This window comes from Pseudopipra pipra, chromosome 4 (assembly GCF_036250125.1).
Source record: "Pseudopipra pipra isolate bDixPip1 chromosome 4, bDixPip1.hap1, whole genome shotgun sequence".
NCBI lineage: Eukaryota > Metazoa > Chordata > Aves > Passeriformes > Pipridae > Pseudopipra > Pseudopipra pipra.
This window is the reverse complement of record NC_087552.1, coordinates 12,344,440-12,363,620: the sequence shown is the minus strand read 5'-3', so window position 1 is coordinate 12,363,620 and position 19,181 is coordinate 12,344,440. Positions and strand designations below refer to the sequence as shown.

Sequence of the window (19,181 nt, the reverse complement as noted above, 5' to 3'; positions counted from 1 at the left end):
AAAAAAATGTGCAATCAGCTGTTTGGGCTAGCACGTGCATTACTGTATTTCAACTGAAAAAAGAACTACTTTTATCAGAAATACCTCTTTAATATTTTGTACACCTTCCCCTAATTAAAGGTTTTGTGAAGCACAGAAAAAATGTAAATGTTAAACAATTTGATAATCCTTAAATATACTTCTGTGAATGCAATCACGTATGAACAGCTTCTCTCTTGTTCGCCCTGCCTCAAAGGAATAATGTTAAAGAAATTCAGGTTTCACAGTGTTTGACTCAACATGTATATATTAACATGCCTAGGTTCTTGTGATATTGTATTTCAGCATCACTTTTTCCTAAATTCCAGTCAAAGCTTACTTTTAATTTACTTGGATAAATTATCCCACAAGTTCAGGTGAAGAGGGCAGCAACATCTTACAAGTCAACTCAAAGAGATCTAATTTTGTAACCTTTGAAAGCAACATGAAGACTCACTGCCATGAGAGATGATATGATTTACCTCATAGCTGAGACTTAAAAAAACTTCACTGTTATTCAGCACAGACACCAAAGTTTCTTTGTATTCAGGAATACTGTTTTCTCTGAAGAAATTTTATGTAACTTCACAATGAGTTTATAATGCATTTTTGCCTTCTCCTTTGCTGTTTTTCATGAGGGGGAAAAATTCCCTACCTCCTTACACTTAGACTTTTAATGGATTAATATTTACATGGAAAACACTACTATATTGTGAGTTCAATACTACTTCTCATAACTACAAATCTATATGAAGAGTGTTTCTATGACAGCAAATAATTTTTGGTCAGGTGAATTAGCAAGTGGATTGTAACTCAGTTTCACAACAAGTAGAAACATCTGCATCATCCTAACAACAGCCTTTTCTGTCCTCAGATAGAAACTGTTTGCCTCAGACAGGTTTTGCCTGGGGCCTGGGGAGGGACCAAAAAGCTCATAGCAAAACCATGCAGGACATGAAACAGGTATTGCTGCAGCAGTCCAGCTGATTACTCTCTAATAGCAGCCTGTGTTGGCAAGCTCTCTAGAGGATACTGAAGGAATCACCACACAACTTTATTATTAGGGTTTGCTGAAGATTTGGTCATTGCCCCCATAATTACTTTTATCTCCTTTTTCTTTTCCCCGCCACAAAAAATATGAGCATTTTTAATGTGAAATCTCTGCTTATATTTATAAAGCAATGGAAAAAGTGACTATAAAAACATCTTTGTAAGGATAAATACCATAATATCCACAGTAGCTGAAGTCTAATGACATTGGTACATTCTGATTTTTCATTTTTAAGTGAATGGGTGAGGCAGCAGCATCTTTCCTACTATGCCAGTTTGAGCTACTCATACTTGAGTTCAGTCTCACAACTCCAAGTCAATGCTCAGGCTGCACATAATAGTCAGAAGCAGCACCAAACAGCCAATTATTTACTGGTGTCATTGACAGCAAACACATTTCAACTCAAATCTCTCAAACTACCTTTACTATAAGGTGTTTCAAGGTCATTGGCATTAGCTATTGATTTTTATTTGCACAGAATTCAGGACAGAGCTAATATCTGACTTAACACTTTAAACTAAAAGGGCTGAAAGGCTCTGAGACTGCGGACAAACTGAACAACACTTTACAAGGCTTTTATGTACTTTTTATTCTATGGAAGTACCCAAAACCACTAGCCTTGAGCTAGGCTGTCCTATCCTAGTTGTACAACAAAGATTATTTGCTGTCCCAACGTCACTACAATCCAAGAAACCACTAACTAGATAAAAACCTGAGGGAATACTACAGACTACTTAGTGTGATAGACTGTAGTAAAAAATCAAGAGCAGCCAAAACATGTCAATGGCCAAAGCAGAGAAGGAAACTGAAGTAAGAGGAGATTTAACAAATGTGTGGAAGAAAATGAGCCAGAAAACAACATTTGACAAATGAGTGAAAGAGCTGGGAGCTGTTGTGCAGTTGTGCAGTACTTGACCTCCCATTAACAGGTGGGCTAAGTGAGAAGGGTATTAGAAAAGAAAACACACATCGCAGTTTGAGATGCACCAAAAGTGGGAACTGCTGTAGTGCTCTAAGCCTGTCAGTGGAGAGCAAGTTCAGCAGTGCAGAAGGGAAGAACAGAAGTTTAACAGCGTCTAAGCAGAGGTATCTGCCTGTTTTCAGAGCAAAGATTAATTTCAAACCATCTTCTTAAACAAATACCCTGTGACAACAACAGAACATTAGCTGGTTTGCTCCCAGTGCTTCTCTCTCTGTGGAAAAAGGTAACAACATATGGCTGGCTGTTCTTGGGGTTTTCCAGATAGTTAGAAGGCTTCAATCTTCTAACATCACTTGGGAACAAAGTGAACGAAGTGTTTATTTCAGTGAAATAAAGATAACACAAAGTCATTCACCACATGCTGTTACCTCCTCCTTTAGTTACTAATATTAACTATTTTATTTACACATCTGTGAGATTTACCAAGCTTGAGAGAACATGTATCTGAACACTACATATTTATATTTGTAATAGCTAAAAGTTTGCTAAGAAAACAGGTGCTGATAATAATAGTAATTAGGAAAATTACACCATCTGAGAGGAATTAGTTACTCAGTTTACTGTGGAGGAGGAGGCAACTGTAGAAAGAGAAAAGGCACAACACATATACACCACAACACATATTATCACTCTTCCCCAAAACAAACAAACAAACAAACCCCTAAACAAACTAACTAACCAAAGCAAGACAACCCAGCATGGAATGCCATCAGAGAAAGGCCAAAAAGAAAGTGAAATGAAAATGTAGTGTCAGTTATGAGGAGTCACAAAACACGAGTCACAAAACAACACAAGAGTAACTGCAGGTTGGACAAATGCTTTCCTTCTGACATCTGGATCTCAGTTTCTTAAGACACACCCTTTTACTCCATTTCTCCTCCACTCCTAGCAAGATTGCCACTGAGAAAAACATGAAGTGTTGTAAGATAAACAATCATATAGTTCACACGAAATGCTAAAAGGCAGGAGGACCAGCACTGCCTCAACTCTATTCAATATGCCATCATGGGGCCGAGTTCTCTACTCCCATTTCTATTTGTTACAGGAACAACTAATATAAACAAATTAACAGCTAGCTGGAGTTCTGTGTTCATCCCAGGAATTACTAATTGGTTTATTCTAGTTCTTCTGCATCTGTAAAACCAGATGTACTGTAAAGGTATATACAGGAAGCTCTTAAAGACCCATTCTCTCTCTCTCACCCCAAACCAGCCACCCTCTCACCCATAACAATTCATGTCTACAGGTCTTAGAGGTACTTTTTGGAGAGAATTTCTCATTTATTTTTGGAAAGTACTATCGGTTTTATCTTTCCTATGTTAGCTTAGAGAATCTGAGACACGGCTTTTGGTAGATCTATCTGGCATGTGCCACCTACATAACCTATTAAAAAGACACTGTGTCATTTCAAAGTTTATTTTTAAAGTATAAAAATTCGGGTATTTTTCTCTGGAACGTTGCATTCTGGAATGCTGGAAACATACACGTGGAAAAGCGACTGTACGTGAGGCAAAAAAGCAACTGCAGAGTGGATAATGCTACTTTGCTCTCCATAATTAAAATCAAAAACATTTAAAAACCAACAGCTACAGCAATCACCTTTGGACTTTTCTTCCCGTCTTAACGCAAGACGCTTGCTAGGAAAAGAGTTAGAAAAAAAGAGGGGAAAAAAAAGTTTAAAAAGTTAAAAGGAAACTTTTATTGTCTCCTAAATTTAGGGGTTTATTTTTGACAGGACGCGTGTGACTACTCCAGGATCCAACCCCGTAAGCTGTTACGCAGGTTCGCACCTGGGTGCAGGTAAGCCGTGACCCGGGGGAACAGCCGAGACACGCGGCCAAGCCCCGGGGCCACGGCCGCTGCCCGGACAGCCAAGCTGAGCAGGGATGAGGGGATGATGCTCCCCCTCCTTCCCTCCACGGGGTGCCGAGCCCCGGGGGTGGATGGGGCGACCCCACGCCTCGCACGCCGCGACCTCCCGCCCGCAGCATCGGCGCACCGAGGGAGAGGCGCCAGCACCGCGCTGCCCCCGAGAGCGGGGCAGCAGCAGCAGGTGCCGCCGCGCCGCCCTCCCTCCGCTCCCCGGCTCTCCCTCTCACCTCGGCTGCCCTGCCACGCCGCGAACCACAGCAGGGGGAAGGTGGCGCCGAGGCACAGCCCCGCCAGGAGCCGCCCGTGCCGCAGCCGCATCTCCCGGCGGGCACTGCCCCGCACGCCCTTCGCCCCGCAGCCGCATCTCCCGGCGGGCGCGGCGCTGCCCCCCGCGCCCTTCGCCCCGCCGCCTCCGCCCGGGCAACGCGGGAACGGGCGTGTTCGCCCCGCCCTGCGCTGGGGTCCCGGCCGTGCCCTGCCCCGCTGACCCGCCGGGCGGGGCCGCAGTGCCCTCCTGCTTCGCATCGGTGTCCCCCGGGGAGCGGGGGCCCGTCGGGAGGGACGCGAGGTGCAGCGGGGATGTCTGCTCCTCCCGCCGCCGGGCTTTCCCGCTGGAGACACCGGCCTCGTGAACCCCAATTCCCGCTGCAAAACCCTCCGCTGACATCAGCCCTCCCGCTGCTCGGACCCGCACTAGAAAACCTCTTGACTGCGCCTGCACTTCCACCGCAGAAACACCTCGGACCAGCACTTCGGCAGGTGCTGTTTAACCCAAGTCGCAACACCGTAGCGGTTATCAGTATTTCGCTCATTGAAAGCCAATGGGCCATTTGCTTTGCATGTTGCTTATAAGATCGTATCAGGGAGCCGAGCTGTAGTGTAGAATTAATACATGCACTTAGCACAGTCTCAGAATCAGGTAAACAACCAAAGCTTTTCAGTTCACCTTTAAAGAAAAAGCGGGGCAAGCAGCTGCAAAATGTAACCTGGTGGTAGTCTAATCTATGCTGGTAAAGATATTTTACTTCAGCCATCGTACCTTGCTTCCCCCATGTTGTGCCTTTCTATTATGGCAGGCACACCTCTTTTCCTTTTTAGGTCTTCAGCAGTCCATAAGCAAAGAAAAAATCAGTCACTGTTTATAATACACCCTCTATAATACAGTTCATGAAGAGAAGGGATAGCTTATTTACCAAGATTCCTGGAACCTCTTACAGGAACACAGTTCTAGTAGAACTATGTATGTTTTATAAGAAAAAGTGCTCCTCCTCCTTATACCTGATTAGCAGGTATTTGGTGGCTCTTGCTTTGACATGTTCTCTCCCTGCTCACAAATCTACCCTCCATTGATGAAATCTACCCACTCATGATGAAGAAAATACGATTTCTTGTTCTCTGATGCAAACACCTAAAGGACAACTTCAGAAATCAGGCTGGACTTGGCTATCTGACAAAAGCAGGAAGCTGTTTGCTATCTAATCTGCTACCTACTTCCTTAATGTATTATTAACATATATAATTCATTACCTTATTTACCCAAAGGATATAGTATTTTATATAATTTGTTTTTGAAAAATATGCTTGTATTATAATACAGTATCTCTTCCCTCATTTTCTCTAGTTGCTTACTTAACAACTTCATCTCATTTTATACCACACTCCAAAATCACAGTGATGTGTAAAGAAATCCCAAACCCTACAACACTGGTGTCCTGACAGACGTGCTGGAGTCCTAAAGTTAATGCTGCCTTTATGTGCCACTCTTTATACTACCAACAGTAATAACTATGTCTTTTTTGGAAACTTAATTTTAGACCCCCAAAACTGTTTATTGCTTCTCTGGCAAGGTAAGTGTGACCTTCCTGTGTTTGAATTAAGATATGGATGGGTTTACTCCTCTGTTTACTAATTACTTTGACTTATAAGTGTTTATTATTCATTAATAATGCAGGAGACTGCTAGTAGCCTGCATCAGTATACAAATGGTGAACTAAAAATCTGAGTATTGCTCCATAAATCACCATGAAGTCTCAAGTTAGACCTCACTATTCCTGGCCTGTACTCATTTGTTCCAAGCTTCTCTCTACATTCTGTTTCTGGCTGTATCTTTTAAACTTTTACTGAGGAATCTTCTTTCAGCTACACTTTGAATATGCATTTATAATTGTTCATATTAACCAATGCAATCATGACTCAAACCTCTTCTCCAATTCCATTTTCATCATCATTTCCGTCTCCTAGATAAAAAACTAAATGCTCAAGGCACTAATTTTGATGGAGGATCAAGGTAGATTTTGAGACATTTGCAGTAAAATAGAGATTTAGAACTAAGAGGAACAAATGAATATTAAATATGTCACAAGTAATGAATAAAATGCCTTTTAATTGACTGGTTGGTGTTCTGTTACAAAGCCAAAGGGAACATGTAAAGGATGTAGTGAAGCAGGAGCACTGCTGAAGATAAGAATAACAGAAATCTAAACCACACTTTAGCTTATTTTCAGAGCCAGTAAGAAAAAAAAAAGCAAAAACTATACTTCTAGAAACTAATAAACATACACACTGTACAGGGAGTGTCTGTAGAGACTGTCACTGACTGCATTAGAGGTGATTTATTAAGGCTGACTCCAGAGCAGACACAGTTAATCAGCCCTGCTGAGTTGTGGTGATCATTTACTTAATGCTGACTTCATAGACTAGCTCATTAACTTACAATGAGGTAGTGCATTAAGTGTTCCTCAAAAAAAAAAAAAAAAAAAAAAATCCAAAAACCTAATGACTGAAAGTGTCATGAGCTTGCACTGCATTGGGACCTCCTTGCAAACAGGCTCCCTTATTTGCTTCATGCTTTCCTAATATCTCTCTCCCGGTGCTCTCTTCATTCATATGTTATTTCACATGCTCAAGAACTGTGTACAACTGGAATAAGATCCGTTGGGGTTTTGGGGGAGTGTTAAATGATTCAGTGCAGTTTTAGCTCCCATCAGCAGACTTTGTATGTTTTTGGCAGACTGATCATCTTCAGAAATACTCTTTAGAAGAACACATTGCTGAGTGACCTCTAATACTTAACACTAAGCAAGTGATTCAGTAGACTAGTTCCATCGAGGTGCTTTACCTGCAAGAGAGGGTTTCTAGGCTTGTCCTTGTGCTTAGTAACTGAATGTCTTTTCTTGCTCAGATGATTGTTTCACATTTTTGATACCATTCTCACAAATCTATATGTAAGCAAGAGTAGAGATATGAAACATTAAAATCAATATTTGACCACCAAGCAATGGGTTAGTTTGAATGTGGGTTGCAGCTGTCCTTCATCTACAAGGGTACATGAACAAAGAACAACTACCAGTAACAATACGTAATAGTTGCTGCCATGGAAAGTTTTCTAACTGCACAGAGATCCAACTGATAGTGCTGGTTTAAGTCTCTTTTTATTTGCCCTGCTGTCATGTAAGAAATGTGATTTTAAAAGGTAAATAGTAGGTCATGATCTTTACTTCAGCCAAAGACTCTGTGAAGGTAATACTGGAAGGCAATCACTGAACATAAAAAGAGGAAGCTAGAATTTATTTTTTTAAGCTACTGCATTAGATTATATCGACTGTCTTAATATAATCTGTGAATTGACTGAACATGATGGTACAGGAGCATCTCGCATGATTCAAGTACTAACATTTGTGTAAAATCAAACATGCTTGATGTTTTGAAAGTTATAAAAAGCTGTGAAAAAAACTGTCAAAAAAGCATGCTTTAATATTTTTAAAAAAATTAATTCAGGTGATTACGGATATTACTTTAAAATACAGATTTAAAGTGAAGAAAGCATCATATGAGCAAAAAACACAGTATAAGCTAAACTAAAAAACTTGCATCTTCTAAACTCTCACATTTCAGAAGCACTTAATTTAAAGCAAGACCTTAAAAATTGTCAAGCTTAGCTCAACAAATCTAATTATATCACACAGAAATGTGGTGCAATGTATTGTCAACACCAGATACTCTACATATCAATCCTGGAGACTGGAAGCAAAGAGAACTGACTGAGAAAACAATAATCCTGTAGTGTGTGTATGTGTTGTTACAGTAAATAAAAATAGGAAGTGGAACAAATTCCAAAACCTGTAACAGAAGTTAATTTGGTTCTTAGCAATCCACACAAAAAAAGGAATTTCTATTTAAGTGTAAATATAATGAAAAAATATTCATATTGATATGAAGCTATTTAATCCATTAAAAGATGCACTGGAAAGTGAAACCCTTGAAGCAGCAGAAAGGTTTTAGTTTGGTACACATCAGCAAAAATCTCATCAAACTAGAAATTTCCCTGTGTTGTTTGTGCAGACCCACGCTTTTAAGGATGCACCTGCTGGACTTCCTAAAATTCCAGTAGCTCATGCTTCTAGTGAACTATCTCCACGCAATCCATGCGTGGGTGTAAGGACTGACAGGAAAGACCTGACCACCCCTAACATTTCTTCACGTTGTTACAGTTCTTCTGCCTTCCCAACATCAAACTGTAACACCCCGCTGCTGCTGAAGCCAGGATTCCCCTGACAACAATGTTTCATGTTTAAATAGGGCAGCAGCAGTGCTCTGCCAAATTATCAGAGAGGAGGTATATCACAATCTTTTTTTCCAGGATTATTTGCTTAGAGTTGTTTCACATACAAGCTAGGTGGGAGCTGTAGCTTACCCAGGTCCTGCAACACAGACAAATTTCTTTTTTCCAGTTTCTTTTATCAGCCCTTAGGCACCGGATCTTTGATATTTTTTTCAAGATATTTTACTGGTTTTTGGCTATCTTGGACCAACTTATATGTGGGTAATGCAATAGAACCATGTCATCCTGTCACCAAAAGTAAGAATACTTTTCAATGGAGATAAATACTTTTAAGCTTATTTTCATCCAGTGCTCCAACACTTTGAAAGTCATACTGTTCATATAAGAGGTTATACTGCCTCTTAATGTGCAACATGCACCACGTCTCCTCACAGTTTTTAAGAATAAGATCTGCAAACAATTGAAGTTCACGCAGCAATGATTTCCCCATATGAAACTCTGCACCCCTATGAGTGGAAAAATCCAAAGAGAGGATGCCAAACATGTTGGGCCACCCTCTGAAATCATCTGTGGGATACAGGCCACTAGACCTGCTCTGTGGCTTTTGATTTTGTGTAAAAGGTGCTCCAATTTCCACACATCAAAAATATATCAGAATGTGGTCAAGCAAGTCTGTCAGCTCACTTTCAACACGCCAAATTTTGCATACAATTCTGCTGTGTTCAACCCATGTTTACTGAAATAATAATTAATACAATGGAAGTAGTGACCGGAACTAAATGGAACACTTAGGCTGAACGTCCATTCAGCAAAGGCAAGGCAGGGCCCTTGGCAACGCACCTCTCCTTAAAGTCCTCTAGCCCAAATGTTGCAAATTGTTTAATATGTAAAAATTTTCTTAAGAAAGGATGTTCTTTGATGTTTGATTTTTGTATAGTTTCAAGACTAATCAACAAGAGGAAAGATTTAATCTGTGAAACAGCAGGTAACAAGCAAGCTCTAGGTGATTATCCATGCGTTAGAAAAACAAATTATTTGTTGGTAGAATCGCCTTGTTAAGGTTTAGGACTGGACATGCTTCAATGGTCTCAGACCCAGGGGGAGGCTAACAGAACTCGGGAAGGATGTATCACTGACAGCGGACACAAAGAATGCAGGATTTATGGCCACAAGGACATTCGGCAGAACTCCTAAGGAAGAAACTAATAAACCCAAGTCAGCATCTGTGCTGGAATCAGCTCCAACTGGGTAAAAGGTAATTCCCTCAGGGGTAAATGGGAACCCCCGACTCAGGGACCCCCGACCCAAGAAACCCACCCACCCAAGAGAAGAGAAAGACTGAGCATGGGGACTAATTAGTATGAGAAGAGGGGCAATCATTAACCAATAGAAGATAGAATACTAATTAATAAACGAACTGCTATGCAACTTGTAGCCAATGAACACTAATTCCTTTGTCTGCTAAAACGTATAAACAGCAAAAGGTTTTGATAGTTGGGGCGCTCGATTTGTGGAATTCCACCGGGCGCGCAGGGTTGAACGAAGTAACCAATGTCTCTCTGGAGTGTGAAACTACTGGCTTGTTGCACACCGGGTGAGGAACCCGACCTTTGCCGACAACAGTGGCAGCCCCGGGAGAGGCAGCGCTCCCCGCCCGGCGGGGCAGGAGCGAGGGAGAACGAGAGGCAGCCCCGCGGGGCCGAAAGGGAACCATGTTCCCAACCGGCACTTCCGCCCCGCGATCACTTCCAGGTCGGGAGGGCGGGTTCCGGCGGGGAATGCGGGGACCGGCCGGGCGCCGCCGGGTCCCCGCCGCGCCGTGAGGGGCCCGCAGCGCCCCGGCCGCGAGGGGGCGCCGGGCGGGCGGGCTGAGGGGCCCCGGGCACGGCTCCCCCGGACACGGCTCCCCCGGGCACGGCTCCCCCGGCCCCCGCCAGGCGCGGGGCTGCCGCCCGCGCAAGATGTGGGGGCGCCTCTGGGGGTTCCTGTACAACAGATACTTTCGGTTCTGGCTGAAGTGGGTCCTGCGGCTGCTGACCGGGAAGTGCGAGCTGCAGCGCGTCCTGGGCGGCGCCGCGGCGGGGGCGCGGCGGACGCTGAGCGTAGGTAATGGAGGGGCCGGGGCCGGGACGGAGCTGCGGGAGCGCCGCGAACAGCAGCAGAACCGCGCAGTCGTTTAGGGTGGAGGAGACCTCCGAGCGCAACCACTGAACCCCACCACTGAACCACTAAACCCCACCACTGAGCCATGTCCCCAAGCGCCACATCTACACGTCTTTCCAATACCTCCCGGGATGGCGACTCAACCACTTGCCTGGTCAGCCTGTCCCGGTGCCTGACAGCCCTTTCAGTGAAGGCGTTTTTCCTTGTTTCCAACCTAAGCCTCCTCTAGGGTTGGATATAACGACCTGAGGGCCGTTTCCTCTTGTCCTGTCTCTTGTTCCCTGGGAGGAGAGACCGACTCCTCACCTGGCCACAACCTCCTTCCAGGGAATTGCAGAGGCGTCCCCTCCCAGCCCTCTGGTCTCCAATAGCTGGGAACCAGTGCCTGTCCCGAGTGCTCTGTGCATCCCCTGCGTTCTGTGTTCGCTCCTCCCTTCGTTTTAAATGAGAATTTTAAATCAGAATGCCACAGCTAGTTTCCTTGCACGCTCGTTAAGGTAATTCCAGTGTCTTGCAAAAAATGAATCAGAAATCGTATCTTTTCCCTCAATCTTCCCATCGCTTTGTATATGTTTTTACCCACTAAAAAATTCACGCAGATGTAAGTGCATTTTTTGGGGGGGTGAGGGAGGAAGAGTGATTTAACTTAGAATTCTGCTTATGCAGAATTTTGATCTGAAATAGGAATGGCAAGTTAAGAAACTACGTAACATTTCTATGGTTTCACAATAGCTTGTAGAAATGACCTTTACACTTCCTTATTACTTGGTAATAAACAGAAAACAATTTCTGAAAATAGAAACACGTTGAGACATATTTTTGTTTTGACACTTTTTCAAATTTGTCTTTGTTTTGTACACTTAATTGATGTTTTAAAAAAATGCGAGTCTATTTTCAGTGTTGTACTCGAGGGTTATAAAAAAAAAACCTATGTAAATTAAGACCTTCAGTTACCTGATAGCTGTTCATTTTAAGATTAATTTTTTTATTATATGTTAAAGGGATGCAAAATCTTATCATACTTATATGCTGCAAGAACACCTGTTGTCAATTATTTAAAATACTTCAATTTAACTGCGACGTCTTCTTTTTTTTGTATTGCAGAACGTTCACTGGTATCATCAAAGAATAAGGTAAGAGATTCGAGGGATGAAACCTTAATAAAACCTTATTTCAGAGAGAGATCCCTGGAAAAGAACATGTGCATTTACTTTTTGAGAGTGGAGCACTGTAGAGGAATAAAAGGCAGAGAGGAGAGAACAGCATTTTGGGTTGTATGCTGGGGTTAGTTAAGGTTTCTCCAAAATAACCCCATATGCCTTCAAATGTTTATTTCCATTGAAACCTCAGCTTGGTTAGCTCTGTGTCTCCTAATTCTGAAGCATTATTTCCTTGGCTGCATTTGTTTCAATTGCATTAGGAAGAACATGTTTCAATTCAGCAATTGAAGGTGAACAAGAACCTAGACTAAGCAACTCTCCAGCTTTTCATTTATTCTTTGTGGAACTCCTGGATAAACACTGTTATTTACAGTCTGAAAAATTTACAAATTATGCTTTTATGTAATTATTGCAGATCTTTTATATGCAATTTGAGCCAATTTATTGTAAACAATTGCAGTGAATTGACTCTTCTCTTTTTATAGTAAATAATATATACATGGCAGGTATACAGAGGCTGAGAAATAATAATGATGATTTCTGCATTCCTTGTGAAGTCATTTGCTGTGTTTACTTCCTAGGTTTTAAGAAATGCTGTACATGTTGAAGAAGCTGAAGTGGAGAAGTGTGTCAGAGATGTAATGAAAGAAAAGAGAATCGAACAGAGGGATACAGGGTATGTCTGGAAACAGAACATAAGTTCTTCATGGCCAGTAACTCTCACTTCTTAGCATGTTCTTGCAGTTGCTTAATCTCATGCAATATTTAAGCCATTCAACACAAATATTTAGAATGAAATTAGAAAATAAGGTGCAGTTGTGTCCTCACCAGTTCTAGAAAATAAATTGCAAAGTTTTAATTGACATGGATTTGGGATTACTGCATCTCTATTTTGCAAGCCCCTTCTGTTACTCCATATTTGTAACTAATATGATTATTGCATAGATTGATTACAAGAGCTGTGTAATTGCTTAGATACATTTGAGAGAGCACAGTGATGCCTGATGAATGTTTGCATTTATTTGCATAAGTAATTAGCAAATGAGAGGGGAAAATTGTGAACAGTCGAAATTTTAGAGTTTAATGAAGTGTTTCTTTGAAAGTTTGACTTTAAGACTCACAAATAATTTAGGAGTAGGTGAAGGTACAGGGGTCAGGATGATATATGGGGTTTTCTTGTGTCATAGCAGATTTTAGCTAATTTTGATTTATTTTTCTTTCATAATTTAAGCTAAGAGAGCCTGACTGCAGCACTGGAATGGGCTAGGGATTTTTAAAGTATGTGAGATCCATGTGGCAGTGTACTTAATGAATATGCTGTAGTTTGAAAGATAAACATAAAGCACTTCCTAATTCTAGTGTTTACATTGCATTAACATAAGAAAGGTCTTCTCTGGTAGTTCAAACTGGAATTTATGGCTAATTAGGCCTGTTTATTAGCTTCTCTGTGGTGTTTTGTTATTATTTCAGGTTTAAGGCAAATCTGCATATATCCTTACTGCAGATATCAGGTTATAAAAAACTGTATTTGAATGTGGAAAACCTAAGGAAGGTCCCATATGATTCAGAAAATGAAGAACACGAGGAACAGTTAATTGAGGTAAAATAATTTTTTAAATACAAAAGCTGTTTGTTTGGGTTTTTTTCCCCTCCAAGTCGAACACCTCGAATGAACTTGTTGGGAGTATTCTTAGCAGCTGGCCTATTTAAAGCTCTTTTCTACTTATAAACTGCTAAGCCATTACAGAAGTGACACATTAAAATACAACTTCAAAGCAAAACAGATTAGTAAAATAGAGTTACTTGCACTGGAATTATTTTGTGTGAAATCAGACAACAACAGCAACGTGTAAGTAGCAAAATAGGTTTCTAATGGGTCACTGAATGCTACTAAAAAGATATTCATCCTTAGGCATGTGTGTAACTTTGTAAACCAGTCATTACTGAATTAAAAAAAAGTATTTTCCTATTACTGCATCCCTGTCAATGTCAAAGACAGTGGTTTAATGCTGGAAGATAAAGATTATCAGTAATGTGTTTTAGGCAACTATAAATAATAGCAACCAAATAACATATTGTTTATCTTAAAAAGCTTGAGGCTTTTTAAAATAGCTTCTACTGTGCAAATATATTAGTATGTCATTTTCTTAGCACTTCTTAATTATTTCAGCTTGCTATGCAATAACATTATGTTATGCTATGCATAACATTGATATGTTATGTATTCACTGAGAATTTGTATTTCAGTTTATATCTGTCCTATCACAAAATGGTGCATAAATTAATTCCTAAGGTGAAACAAGTATTTGTTTCTTTAGTGTTGTTACAGTCTCTTTGTCTGTGAAGGGAAAGTATCACATTTAATGTTAAATATAGTCATTTTTATCATTTCTGAAGTAAGCCATTGTGGCATGACTCCAGATTGCCACTAACAGGAAAGAACAGCGTGCAGATTGTATCCTGGTCCCTGGGGAGGGGTTTCTAACATGCAGCAGCAAGTGTTCTGAATTATGTGACTTAGAATGCTGTAGCAGCTGTGTGTAACATGGAAGCATATTTGTGCAGCTCTGGAATTTGCTGATGCCTCACGAGAATCTGAAGGCCAGAATCAGCAAGCAGTGGTGTGACATTGGCTTCCAAGGGGATGATCCCAAAACAGACTTCAGAGGAATGGGTCTGCTGGGCTTAGTGAATCTGGTGTAAGTGAAAAGAAGTATTTAATTTCTTTTGTAACTAGTTTTTGGTATCTATGTATTTTCTCTAGTTACTGCTATCTCTAATAAAAACTGAATAGAAGCAAATAGAAACCATTATGTTCTAAATAAGCCAACATTTCTAGCAACTGCACATCTGTAAACGTGGGTAAAATCAACAACGTTGGGTAAAATCAACAAGTGAAGGAAGGGGCAGAAATTTGCCCAAGACACCTTATCTTTTGTTGTCATATGATAGATTTGGTAGGTTGTAACTAACTTGTCAAAAGCTTTAAAAATTCACGAATTAATTATTGCAAAGAAAACCAGATAAGCTTACGTATCTTTGCTGAGCTAATTTGTGGACCAGGGTGAACTTCATATTTGATGTTCAGATCACAATGGCTTATTTTTTTTTTACAGTATTAGTTCATGCTGAGTATAACTTAATTTGCTACCTTTTCCTTGGCTTTCATTATGTGCCATTTTTCAGTACAGAGTAGTATTCAGCTGTAGTTTAGAGCTACATATTTTAATGTTGAACACAATGGTTTTTTATATGAACTGAAACCAATGGGAGATCCTGTTTGCCACTGACAGGTATTTCAGTAAGCATTACACCAACGAAGCTCGGCAGATCCTTTCTCGTTCAAATCACCCAAAGCTGGGGTAAGTCACTGTATGATTTTTTTTCTGGCTTGTTCTGTGTAAGAGCTCATGTGATGACTGCTAAGTATGTGTCCAGAAAATTAGGAGGAAAATATTTTTGGGTTTTTTCCATTAAAGAATAAAAAAAAGGGCCAAAATAGAAATGTGTGAGAAACTGAACACTGAAATCAATTTTGGGGCGGGGAACTATGTGCAGCTTTTTTTTTTTTTTAAATGGATTTGCTGGGACAAAAATGTTGCAAAATACTGTCTTTGGTTAACACAGTGAATGCCTTTAACATCATAGTTAGCTTTATTTCTAATAGGCTTAGATTAGATTTAGAAATTAATACTTATTTTTTGCCTTTTACTGATCATGTGTTGGGATGGTAGAGATTATCTCTTAAGGTCCTCTTTTTTGCTAGGTTTCTGAACTGTAATAAGTATATTCAAACAGATGTTTTGTTCAAATTTAACTTAGTTTTTGAAAGCTTTGCATATTTAAACATTTTACAGGGAAAATATACTCTAAGACCAGTTAGATAAATCTATCAGGGGACTGATCTATCTAGTCCCCTGTTAACTCAGTGACCTACCAAGAGCAGGAGGCCTTCATGACTTTGATTCTAAATAATATTACCCTGTGTAACTAGGTCCTGAATAGGATGTCTGAGACTTTTTGCTCAGTTAAATCACCATACAGTTTACACAAATGAACTCATATTTATTTTTCATTCCTCCAAAACCACTTTAACTGTTCTTCAGGAATTTCTATTGTGCTTTCTATATGATGCAACAAAAAAACCAGATTTTTTTCAGCTTGAAGAGCAGGTTGCAACAGCCATTCCATTTATACTGTAGCTATATTTTTGACATGCAATTTTTAATATTCCAGCAGATCTAAGGATTTCAAATGAGCAAGTTGAGGTCAACATTGATGGCCTTACCATCTCAATACTGCCCAAAAATTGATTCTTACAGGTATCCTGAAGCAGACTGTTTCAGGGGAGCTTTTAAGACTTCCAGTCTATAAGGTAAAATGAGCCCCATGATTTGTGTTGCAGATATTCCTATGCAATAGTTGGGATCAATCTGACAGAAATGGCATACAGCTTGCTCAAGAACGGTGCTTTAAAGTCTCATCTGTACAACATGGTGGCTGGATTGCCACAGATGGAGCACTTCCATCAGTTTTACTGTAAGTATCCTCAGCTCCTTTAGTACAGGCTACCAAGGGGAGACCTACAACATGGAGTTTAGGTTTTGGAGTGCACTTCCACTCTTCTCTCATTAGCCAGAGCAAGCTGTGTGTCTTCTTCTTCTTCTTGGATTGGTATTGGAAATGCACTTGATGCTTAAACATTGTACTACAGAAATGTACATTTAAGGGATAATTTGTGTGGCTTTCTATATATTAGAGACTGCTGTTAGAAAACTCAATGTTTGCAGATTTAATTTTTTTTATTAATTATTACAGCATCCAAAAGCTTGCTGTAGCCCAGGATGGGACAGTCCTTGTTTTAAGGGATGTCTAAGGGATCATTCTAGGACTAGCTAGATCAAGGCAGGAAATCGTGGAGGTAATTTTTGCAGATCTGTATTTTATTTTCTTCGCAGGTTATCTAGTTTATGAGTTTGACAAGTTCTGGTTTGAAGAAGAACCAGAAAGCATTATGCACTTCAACCAGTACAGAGAGAAATTCCATGAAAAAGTTAAGGGACTTCTACTGGATTGCAACGTGATACTCACCTTACAAAATACAAAGAAACCATAACTCCTCTGCAAAATTTGAGGTTTCTGCATCAAAAATCAAATGATGCATTTGGATTGAAGTCGTGTGTATTTCACCAAAAACTGTTTAACAATAGAACTTTTTTTACATTAAAAAAAAAAAATTAGCAAAATTCAGTTAAGAAAGCTTGTACAATCAACCTCTGTTTACAGGTATTTATATGCTATTCTCCAAAGGGCAGCTTTTTAAGAAGGAAGTTAAACAAAAACCAGCCAACAAATCAACACAAAAAACAACCCACAAATCTCAAGAGCCTCTGGATCACATGCTTTCACTTTTTTATTTCTTGATGCAGGAACATGAAGCAGGTATTTATGCTGCATCATGTTTTCTATGAATAGGTTTCACAGTTAATTATCTTTTAAAAGACAGTTTAAGTTCAACTTTTCAACTTTGAACTTAAATTCCAACTTTTTAATGTAATAGTTCAAGTTAAGTTTGATTTGTAGATGAAATTCCCCTGGTTTTAGACTTCTTGTGTTCTTGTTCCATTACATGTCATTATCATTCACTAATCAATGTTAAATTTCTCTGTAATTAAGAGGTCCATGGAGGGGACATATTAGTCATTTATAATTTTGGAGAAGAGGCTTAATCCATCACCATACTGATGTACTTACTAGAAGTTACTTCTGGCTAAGGAAGTTTTTTATCTGTGGATTTGTACCAGCCACTTCCTATGCTTGGAAGAAGTTTAGTTTGCAAAACAAACAAAAAGAACCACAAGTCATCAGCATGAGGATAAGATTCTCAGGCTAAAGCTACTCTTTCTAAAAGTATTCCTACTGTAAAAATTTTTGATTCTTTATAATCTGACTTCAGATGCTCAGGATGAATGACTTTGTATCTGTTGTCAGCCCTTTCTTCTAGCAGGTAATGGGGCATTCTTAGTGGGAAGTACAAGAGATCTAGTTTAGCCCCTTTATAAATTTTAAAGAAAAACCTTTATTGCAGCTGCAATCCTTATTTTGTGAAATTAAATTCACATCTGAGTACTAGCCTCTAACAAAGATGTGTTTTCCATGGAAGGGTGCAACTTTGATGTGTACCTTAACCTTACCATCCTCTGACAATCTAGTCATTAGGACTTCTTGTCTATATTGTGACTAATTTTTGCTTAGAGCAACTTTAAATGGATTTGGCATGACCATCATTTCATTTTCTAAGAACTACTATTAAATAAGTGCCTTCTGCTTTTTTCAATGTCTTTTATTTTGATTCTGTAACCAGATCACAGCCTTAGAAACTTGATTTATTTGAGAAAAATTCTTTCACGAGGTACCTAAATAGCTCACAGTGGCACAAAATTTGTATGCTAATACAAGCTTTCATGACTTTATTTTTTTTTTAATCATCTCAGGTAAACTAGTTGTAGTCAATGACTAGTCATGAAGAGATTCCTGAAGAATACAAGCATTGAACATGAGAAGGAAAAAAAAAAAGAGACAAATCCCTTTTTCTAATGAGTATTGTTACACTACATAAGTATGAAATATATTATAATATGTGGTACTGCATCTCTTAGAGATCATCAAAACCCAACTGGACTTGGCCTTAAGCAGCCTGTTCTGAGGGACTCTGCTTTGGGCAGGAGATTGGACTTCATGATGTCCAGAGGTGCCTTCCCACCTCAGCAATTCTGTGAGTCTGTATTGTGTAACTAATGACTTGTTGCACTGCATCCACCCACGTGCTCTTGATCCCTTTAAGTGTTGGTCATCTCTTGCTTGTGGGAAAGCTCCTGGATCAGGGTGGACAGTACACGTGTAGGAGGAGGTAACACAGTTCTGTTTTCTTTTTATGGTACTTTAGGTGTAGATGAGAGTGTAACAAGTCTAACGTGTGCAGGGTGGAGAAGGGCTCATCTCACCTGTGTTGGGTTGGATGCTGTTCCACTTGGGAAAAAAAAAAAAAGGAAAAGCACTGTGAAGATGCTCAGAGGGAGAGTGTTTACGGTTATGCCCTGGCTTGTAAACCAAACAGTTAAACTGACCACATTAGATACAAAACTGACCATGGGAAGCCCAGTTCTTTTGCTACTGCCAGGTACTTGGATCCTGCAATTCTCACCACTGAAAAGCTGAGATCCTGTGGAGAGCATTCTGTGATTCAGGTCCTGCAGTGAAGCCCTGTTTCTCTGACCCTTGCAGACATTGGACATGCCTAAAATCTGAGGAGGGAAGTGGAAAGTGGACTCCTTCCAATTATGCTTTCTAGCCTCAGCTTCTGTCGAGTTTGTC

General features: G+C 40.1%; 2 protein-coding genes across 4 annotated transcripts in view; one reads left to right on the top strand and one right to left on the bottom strand.

Moving 5' to 3' along the window:
* Nucleotides 1-4,540, bottom strand: part of MGAT4D (MGAT4 family member D) — a 36,295-nt gene extending 31,755 nt beyond the window's left edge. Inside the window, exon 1 of the mRNA XM_064651581.1 lies at nt 4,151-4,540. Coding sequence (XP_064507651.1) covers nt 4,151-4,448 — 298 coding nt within the window. The 5' untranslated portion in view covers nt 4,449-4,540. The remainder of the gene's footprint in view (nt 1-4,150) is intronic.
* Nucleotides 4,541-10,158: 5,618 nt separating this feature from the next.
* On the top strand, nt 10,159-18,861 carry ELMOD2 (ELMO domain containing 2). 3 transcript variants are annotated; one of them, XR_010429931.1, is made up of 9 exons: nt 10,352-10,590; nt 11,752-11,780; nt 12,389-12,483; nt 13,278-13,407; nt 14,373-14,506; nt 15,101-15,169; nt 16,213-16,346; nt 16,766-18,652; nt 18,692-18,861. XR_010429931.1 is itself a non-coding variant. In XM_064651578.1 (8 exons), the coding sequence occupies exons 1-8, from the start codon at nt 10,197-10,199 to the stop codon at nt 16,921-16,923; spliced, it is 789 nt and encodes a 262-aa protein (XP_064507648.1). In that variant the 5' UTR covers nt 10,159-10,196; the 3' UTR covers nt 16,924-18,861. The 3 variants fall into 3 exon arrangements, 2 of the variants coding, with proteins under 2 accessions (XP_064507648.1, XP_064507649.1); XM_064651578.1 differs by lacking the exon at nt 10,352-10,590 and adding an exon at nt 10,159-10,236 and having other exon boundaries at nt 16,766-18,861; XM_064651579.1 differs by having other exon boundaries at nt 10,356-10,590; nt 16,766-18,861.
* The last annotated feature ends 320 nt before the right edge of the window (nt 18,862-19,181 follow it).

Excerpts from the sequence above, each read along its gene's own strand:
- ELMOD2 (XM_064651579.1), top strand. The coding sequence starts at position 10,446 with ATGTGGGGGCGCCTCTGGGGGTTCCTGTACAACAGATACTTTCGGTTC. Across the intron at positions 10,591-11,751 it reads GCGGCGGACGCTGAGCGTAG|AACGTTCACTGGTATCATCA; the intron begins GTAATGGAGGGG and ends TTTGTATTGCAG. Across the intron at positions 15,170-16,212 it reads TCAAATCACCCAAAGCTGGG|ATATTCCTATGCAATAGTTG; the intron begins GTAAGTCACTGT and ends TTTGTGTTGCAG.